Source organism: Gracilinanus agilis, chromosome 6, assembly GCF_016433145.1.
Source record: "Gracilinanus agilis isolate LMUSP501 chromosome 6, AgileGrace, whole genome shotgun sequence".
Taxonomy (NCBI): domain Eukaryota; kingdom Metazoa; phylum Chordata; class Mammalia; order Didelphimorphia; family Didelphidae; genus Gracilinanus; species Gracilinanus agilis.
The window spans coordinates 118154175-118162274 of NC_058135.1; the positions used below are offsets into that span (position 1 = coordinate 118154175).

Sequence of the window (8100 nt, forward strand, 5' to 3'; positions counted from 1 at the left end):
GGGGGGGGGGGGACATCTAGGTAGCTCAGTGGACTGAGAACCAGGCCTAGAGAAGGAGGACCTGGGTTCAAATTTGGCCTCAAATGCTTCCTAACTGTGTGATCCTGGACAAGTCATTTAACCCCCATTGCCTAGCCCTTAACACTCTTCTGCCTTGGAACCAATACATAGTATTGATTCTAAAACAGAAGGTAAGAGTTTTTTTTAAAAGAAGAATCATTTTGGACCCAAAAGTAATGAAAAGAAATTCACAGAATCAGGTAACTATACTGACACATGCCACCAAATTAGGGGAGGAGAAGACTATTCATGAGTTGTGAGTCCTAATGTCTTATAAAATTTAGTGAAGAAAAATTCACTTTGAAATTTTATAATGTGTGTCCATCTCCTGGGAAATAACAGAACAAATTACAATATCGGAATGTAATGAATACTATACTACTGGAAATTAGAAAAAGAATGAATTTGAAGAAACAGAGAAAATGTATATCAAATGATGTAGAATTAAGGGAGTAGAAGCAGGAAAACAATTTATAAAATTAAAACAATGACACAGAGAAAAGTAACTTCAAAAGATAATTGTATTCCAAGCAATGCAACAACAAATCATAAATTGTAGAAGATTCCTATTGAAGAGTCTTGGCCAACTCTGGCTGGAGTTAGAGATTCAGAACAAGATATTATTTTAAAACAAAGTCAATGTGAATTTGTCTTGCTTGACTGCATCTGTCACAAAGAAGGACTTTGTGGGGAAGGAAAAAGGAAAGAGTTTTGGGTTGGTAATAGATGATTTGAGATATTTGTGATACTGATGTAAGAAAAGAGAATGAGTGAAATAAGATACAAAGGTGAGAATAGAAGATAGTTCAGAAAGGGGATGTAAAGGGCAAAGACGATATTAACATGTTAAATTGAACATAAATGTCTAAAAAAAGCTAAAGTTCACATTTTCATACACGATCCTGTTTTTCTGTTCTTTTTATATTTGTATATTATATACTGAAAAATTAAAATCTATTAAGTCTAGTTTTTCATGATTTGCCCAGTGCTCTACCACATAACAGGAACGAATGAAAGAAACCCTAGGAATATTGGGCTTCATTTGAAGAATGTTAATATGTTAGCAGGCAGTGATATCTTGAGTTAAGATGAAAATATTAATGCTTATTTTCTTAATCATTTTTGTAAAAGGGATACAACTGGAACAAGGTCACAAAAAGCTGGGATATGGCTTGGATTGAACTTACTTCTCTGCACTAAAGACATACTTTTGTAAAAAGAAAGAAAGTAAAAATACAGCAAAATTAATTGCTTAAAAATGGGAATGCTATCTAAATAAAATCAAACCCTGCTTGAATATGTATACAATATGGTAATGGACTGTGACTCCCAAACTTCGTTTTTTAAGAATTTCACATATTATTCTTGTGATTTTATTTTGGTTTGGCTTTTCTTGAGCTAATGTATATGTCAAAATAAAATACATTTATTTTTTTAAGTAAATTTAATTTTCTTTCACATTTCATACTATTTTTTAGAATAATGAGATATATATACATATATACATATATATGTATATATATGCATATATACATATATATATATATATATGTGCATGCACATGCATATACACCCTCACAATGCTAACAAACTTCTTGCAAAAGAGATTTTTTAAAAGGCCATTATCCTCACCATACTGTTCCTAAGAGCAGACGCACTAAAGTTCAATATAAGGCCAGGCTCTGTGATTAAACGTGGCAAAGAGGAAGCAAAGGACCCCAATTCTTCAGTCTTCTTTGGATAAACAAATGGAGTCATTCCTGAAACACTCCTCCTGTTTAATAAAGAAAAAATTTTATGGTTTATGTAAGCATTCTATCTACCAGGTACCATGTTAAGCAATGGGGAATATAAAGAAAGACTCCCACCCCCAGCACTGACCCACCCACACCAATACAGAAAAAGGATTTTTTTAATCAATGTTTATTGACTGGGAGGAACCCTTATTTCTTCCATAAATTTACATACTAGATATTTAAATATATATGTCAACCTTTAAGAGTTCTTTATAGCAAAGAGAATACTGCATAAAAGACAACTTTCACGAAGTGTCATACTGAAAAAGGAAAGAGTTTGTGGAACGTTGGGACATACCTGCAGACATGGCCATTTTTTATATTCTGCCATCTCTGATAAAATTTGTTTGCAAGCTTAGAATCCACCTTCCAAGTAGGATGGTCCAAAGGAAAGCCCCTTTGCCAATGAGGACTTCCTAGAAATGAAATCAAGTTGTTTATTTGCAATGACAGAAAACATAATTCAATTTACTTGACACTTAAAATTAAGCTCCACATGACTTCCTGAATACTCTGCTAATGGAAAATATTAAACATTCTGAGAATGTATGGCTTCTCTTACTCCACAATGCAAATTGTTACCTCCTGTCTACTCATAATTACTATCCATCTGTTTCAAATCAGTTGGATTTAATATTGAATCATCTAAATTTAATCATCTCAATTATCCATTTTCACCAGAAGTTCTTAAATTTGAGGTCTTTAAAAAGATTTTTGATAACCATATTTCAATATCTAACCATATTTGACAACCATAATTGGCTTCCATTGTCATCCTATTTATTTTTATGTATTTAAAAACACTATTCTGGGAAAGGGTCCATAGGTTTTACCAGACTGGCACAGTGATCCATGACACAGAAAAAAGTATGGACCTCTGACTGGGTTGTGGCTGGCCTTGAGAGTCAGAAGAGTTCTAGGTTCAGTAAGAGCCTTGACTCTGACACATACTTATTGTGTGACTGAGAGAAAGACACTAAGTATTCTATAAGTAACTCTTTAAGGCTATAAATTGCCAAGCTGCTCAGGATTTGAGGAACAGGGAGTTCTCTAAAACTAAAAAAAAATCATAGGTCTTGGTGTACTTCTTAAAAGTTAAACAAAATATTCAATTTTTTTCTTCATTTTATATTTTTATTTTATGATTTTTAGCTTTTTATTGTAATCACATATAACAGAAGTTTTGTGAATAAACAATAAAATATCTTTTGTTTCAACTGTGAAGCTTTTATTAATTTTAGTTTAGAATTTAATCATTATTCATTTTTACACAAATCCTATTTTCCCTCAATATCAGTTCCCAGGGCCCTTACTATCTCACTGCCAACAAGAGTATCTATCAATAAATGAGCCCAGCAGGACATTAAAAAAATTTTTTTTTTAAAAGACGGTGCTGCTACCTGCACAAGACCAGTATCCTGAAATGCTTGGTCTAAGAATTGAATTGCCATCTTCCTTCATTTTTACAGCATTTGAGAGGTTGACATAAAATCAAGATAGGAATCTAATGCAATTGACAAGTTTCTGAAAGTGATCGTTGCTTAGAAAATGGTGTTTTGAACTCGAGGCCTGAGGGAAAGTTTGGAAATGGCCTCCATGCCAAAATTCCAGCCCTCAGTCAGGTTTAATCCTTGTGAAAATGGTTGTTGACATAACCCAAGTCTCCCGTAGTACTCTCTTAACTCTTCTAGTATAACCTCTGTCCAAACTTACTAGGTGGGAAGAGAAGACCTTAATGGTCATATCCCAGGAAATATATCATTTTATACATGAAACCAGAGATGCATCACTGTTCTTTATTAAAAACAGAGTTTAGGATTGAACAGATACAGATAACAAGAGCTTTGAAAATAAATAAAAGATGCCACAAATTTAAAGGGTTATCATCATTGACAAGTCTGCTGAATTCTTTTAAAGCATTTCATGAATGATCATTTTTCAAAAAGTAGCAACATAGGGGGCAGCTGGGTAGCTCAGTGGAGTGAGAGTCAGGCCTAGAGACGGGAGGTCCTAGGTTCAAACCCGGCCTCAGCCACTTCCCAGCTGTGTGACCCTGGGCAAGTCACTTGACCCCCATTGCCCACCCTTACCAATCTTCCACCTATGAGGCAATACACCGAAGTACAAGGGTAAAAAAAAAAAAAAAAAAGTAGCAACATATGGTGCAACTATATTAATATAAAAGAGATGAGCATCCCAATTCTACACCCTCATTTCAGTTCTAGCAGCAAGACTGAATAAAATTCTTACCTCTGTTTAATTTTCCCAAGTAATAGTGCATGCCACAATGAGCTATCACTTCAGAGCCCAGATTCCCCGTCTAGATGGAAAGGCAATAATTAATTCAAAAAGTGTCATCAAAAAACAAGGTCAATGCAGAGTGAAAGGAGCAGAGCCAGAAGAACATTGTATACAGAAACTGATACACTGTGGTAAAATCGAATGTAATGAACTTCTGTACTAGCAGCAATGCAATGACACAGGACAATTCTGAGGGATTTATGGTAAAGACTCTACCTACATTCAGAGGAAGGACTGCAGGAGAGGAAACACAGAAGAAAAACAACTGCTTGAACGCATGGGTTCAGGCAGACATGATTGGGGATGTGACACTAAACGACCACACCAATGCAACTATCAATAATATGTAAATAAGTCTTGATTGATGACACATGTTAAAACCAGTGGAAATGTGCATTGGATATGGGGGGGGGGGGTGAAGGGGACAGTAAAAACATGAATCATGTAACCAGAGAAAATTTTTCTAAAAATATAAAATATTTAAATAAAAAAAAAACAAGGTCAAAAGCACTTGCACATGAAACACAGAGAAGTCTCCATCTACAGTAAATATCCATTTCTTGAGAAATCAATCAATCAAAATGCTTTTTTCTTCCCATCCAAATTATATTTTAATGAGAAAGCTGACGAAGTTCAAAAGTTATTTCAAAAAACAACACCTAGGGAAGCTAGGTAGGTCAGTGTATAGAGCACCAAGCCTGGAGTCAGGTGGTCCTGGGTTCAAATCTAGACTCCAATACCTCCTAGCTATGTGACCCTGGGTAAACCACTTAACCCCAATTGCCTAGCTCTTCCTACTCTTCTGTCTTGAAACTTATATATACTTAGTAGTGATTACAAGACAGAAGGAAAGGATTTTTAACAAAATAAAATAAAGAACACATTTGTTCTGTTGAATGGGATAAGTACAAATTCCATTCCATCTTCCTACATCTTTCAATCTATGCAGTGGGAGCCAACCCTCAAAGGAATGAATATCTGATGATACAAAACTGCTTAGGAAAATCAAACTATTAACTAGTCTTTACAAATGGATATTTTTACATTTAATCTATCTGAACAGATATCAAGTAGAAACTGATATTTTACTATTGCTGGACTGTCAGACCAGTATCAAAGAACCTAGCCCTCTTTTGTGTAATACCAAGAGCTGATGGATAAAAGAACATCAGGAAATCTTTGAAGAAGTCTAATCACACACACACACACACACACACACACACACACACACACACACACAGCAATAAAATAATACCTTGGCTGGAGGCGAATAAATCTGAAGAGGTATTACAAACGTAGCACCTATATTTGTGGTCAAAGACACATGGGTGAACATATTTACTGCAGTGTCTTTAATATCAAGTCTCAAAGAAAATATATTCCAACATCCTGGAGGTAGAAATAAGGGGCCAGTGAAATTCTGAATCTAAAAGGAAGAAAACCAAAAAGGATTTTTTTCTACAGCTAATCATTATTAAAATCTCATTCATAAAAAAATCAAATTATCTAAAACCACTCTTCCTTTAAAGGAAAGACTGGATGAGATGACTTGCCAAATTAAGTGCAATAAAATCAAATACTTTAAAATACATCTGTTTGGAACTCTTTGTCTTATGTCCATTATTTTAAGGAATGCTTATATAACGTCATGTAAATAATCTGAAAGATTTCCCAAATGGCAGCATTTTTTTCCTCAATGTGCTGTATGGATTTATTCCAGCAGATCCCTTTTTAGCAAAAAATAATTTTCTTAGTGCAAATCACAAATCACCTTTGTTATTTCCTTCTATGAAATCATGAATATAGCACATTAATGACTTATGACTTGATGTTATCAGCAAACAATCCTTTTTTTTTTTAAAAAAAGGCTCTGGAGCCAGAAGAACATTGTACACAGAGACTGATATACTGTGGTAAAATAGAATGTAATGGACTTCTGTACTAGCAGCAATGCAATGACCCAGAACAATTCTGAGGGATTTATGGTAAAGAACGCTACCCACATTCAGAGGAAGAACTGCAGGAGTGCAAACAGAAGAAAAAACAACTGCTTGAACACATGGGTTGAGGCAGATATGATTGGGGATGTAGGCTCGAAATGACCACCCTAGTACAACTACCAATAATATGGAAATAGGTCTTGACTGATGACACATGTTAAAACCAGTGGAAATATACATCGTCTATGGGGGGGGGGTGAAGGGGAAAGTAAAAACATGAATCATGTAACCATGAATAACTTTTCTAAAAAATAAAAATTATTAAATAAAAAATAATAAAAAAGACTCTGGATACATATAGTTACAGAAAAATCTGCAGAAAGACACAATTTACAGCTCAATATTAGGGACAATCCACCATCAATAGGGCTTATAGTAAAATCCAAGTGCAGCCCATAAATGGCTGTATATTGATGTATTTTTCCCCTCACTAATTGATTTCATTTTAGGCATTTTAACCAATACTGTATTTTGAAAAAAAATCCTATGAATGGGCAGGCAATAGGAACATAAGATATTAATAATTTTGGAGAGGAAGAGGATTTTGTAGGTCATGTAGTACAACTCTCACTTTACAGAGAAGAAAAACGAGGATTAGTGGGACTAAGGGGTCTGTCAAAATCCTAAGCATCGACTATATAGTCAAATACTTTGCAATATTCTATCTCCCAAGACTATCTCCTGAAACAATCATTTTTATCATTTTTAAACTATGAAAAATAAAATACATTTCTTTTTTCTAAATGACCACCAAAAAGGTGTTCATAAGTACTTGACTTAGAAGAAAACTAACTTCAAAAGAAATCTGCCCATACCTACCTTTAAAATATGCTTGGTCTCCTTAGAAACAAGCACGTCATTTACAGCCACACTGTGACTAAAACGATTAGTGTACCAGATTGACCAAACTCCTGATGCATTCCAGTGTGGCTCAAGATGAAACTGGACGGCAGAAGGGTCAATCGCAAAATATCTATGAACGGACACACAGAAGACAAGGATGAGTCTCGGGCCTTGCTGAAAACACTCTAAGGGAAGGGCCAGCACTAATCTCACTCAACTTCAAAAATGTCAGAAATCCTAGTTCTTCAGGATTGGATTTTTTGGCCTATGGATACTCTTCTGTCTTTGCCTCTCTGCTCTAATCCTCCCCATCCTTCTCCAATTCGTACTATCCTACTATGGCTCAGTTAATTATTGCCAAAAATCTTAAGAACAGAAAGAGACAAAAAGAACCACATCAGTTAATGATGTGGATTTATGAAGGGATGAAAAGTTATTTTAGCAGCTCTACCAGAGATGGGGCTGGGATTAAGATCTCACTTATAAAAATAGTTATCTAAAACCTCCCTAAGGATTTTCCTTTTAAGAAATTGTTCCCTGACTCTTAATGAAAAATAGAATTAAAACTGAATTAACCTGCTGTCAAAAGATTTATAAGCTCCTTTGAGGGAGGGGCTGTTCCATTTTTGTCTTTCTACTCCAAGCATGTTGTAGACAGCTTGGCCCAAAGGTGATGCTTAATAAATACTGGACTAACTGATTGACAGAACCTACCCTTGTACCACAGGGCGAGAGAGACATGCTTGCAATGAGGCCATGCCTTTCTGACTTCTTTCTTCCCCACGATAATCAGTTTCACTGAGACATGATGGAGCTATTTGGAAATGGAATGAAAAATCAGGGTCAAGCAAAGATCTCATATCTTGGTTTCTAGGAAGTCTGAAGAGAACCACAACAAATGGAGTTCCAACAGATTCCCTTATGCTTTTCCTCTTTACTGATTCTCTGGCTCGGTCCCTCTACAAAATACAGCCTACTACCTGGATGTTTCTTTTGCCAAACCATTAATGCACTATTTCCATGACAAAGCCCTGCTTTTTCTCAGTTAGTAGGAAGAAAGTCTTTAGGCTTGCCAGCTACAGTGGTGTGGTGTGGTGTGG

The 8100-nt window shown here is 35.3% G+C and overlaps 1 protein-coding gene across 1 annotated transcript in view; it reads right to left on the bottom strand.

The window, feature by feature from the left end:
* Positions 1-8100, bottom strand: part of TMEM131L (transmembrane 131 like) — a 167164-nt gene that overhangs the window by 59104 nt on the left and 99960 nt on the right. The window contains exons 12-17 of the mRNA XM_044682233.1: positions 7715-7814; positions 6977-7130; positions 5413-5583; positions 4107-4176; positions 2155-2272; positions 1693-1834 (exon numbers count right to left, since the gene is read on the bottom strand). Of these exons, the coding sequence (XP_044538168.1) occupies positions 1693-1834; positions 2155-2272; positions 4107-4176; positions 5413-5583; positions 6977-7130; positions 7715-7814 (755 nt within the window). The remainder of the gene's footprint in view (positions 1-1692; positions 1835-2154; positions 2273-4106; positions 4177-5412; positions 5584-6976; positions 7131-7714; positions 7815-8100) is intronic.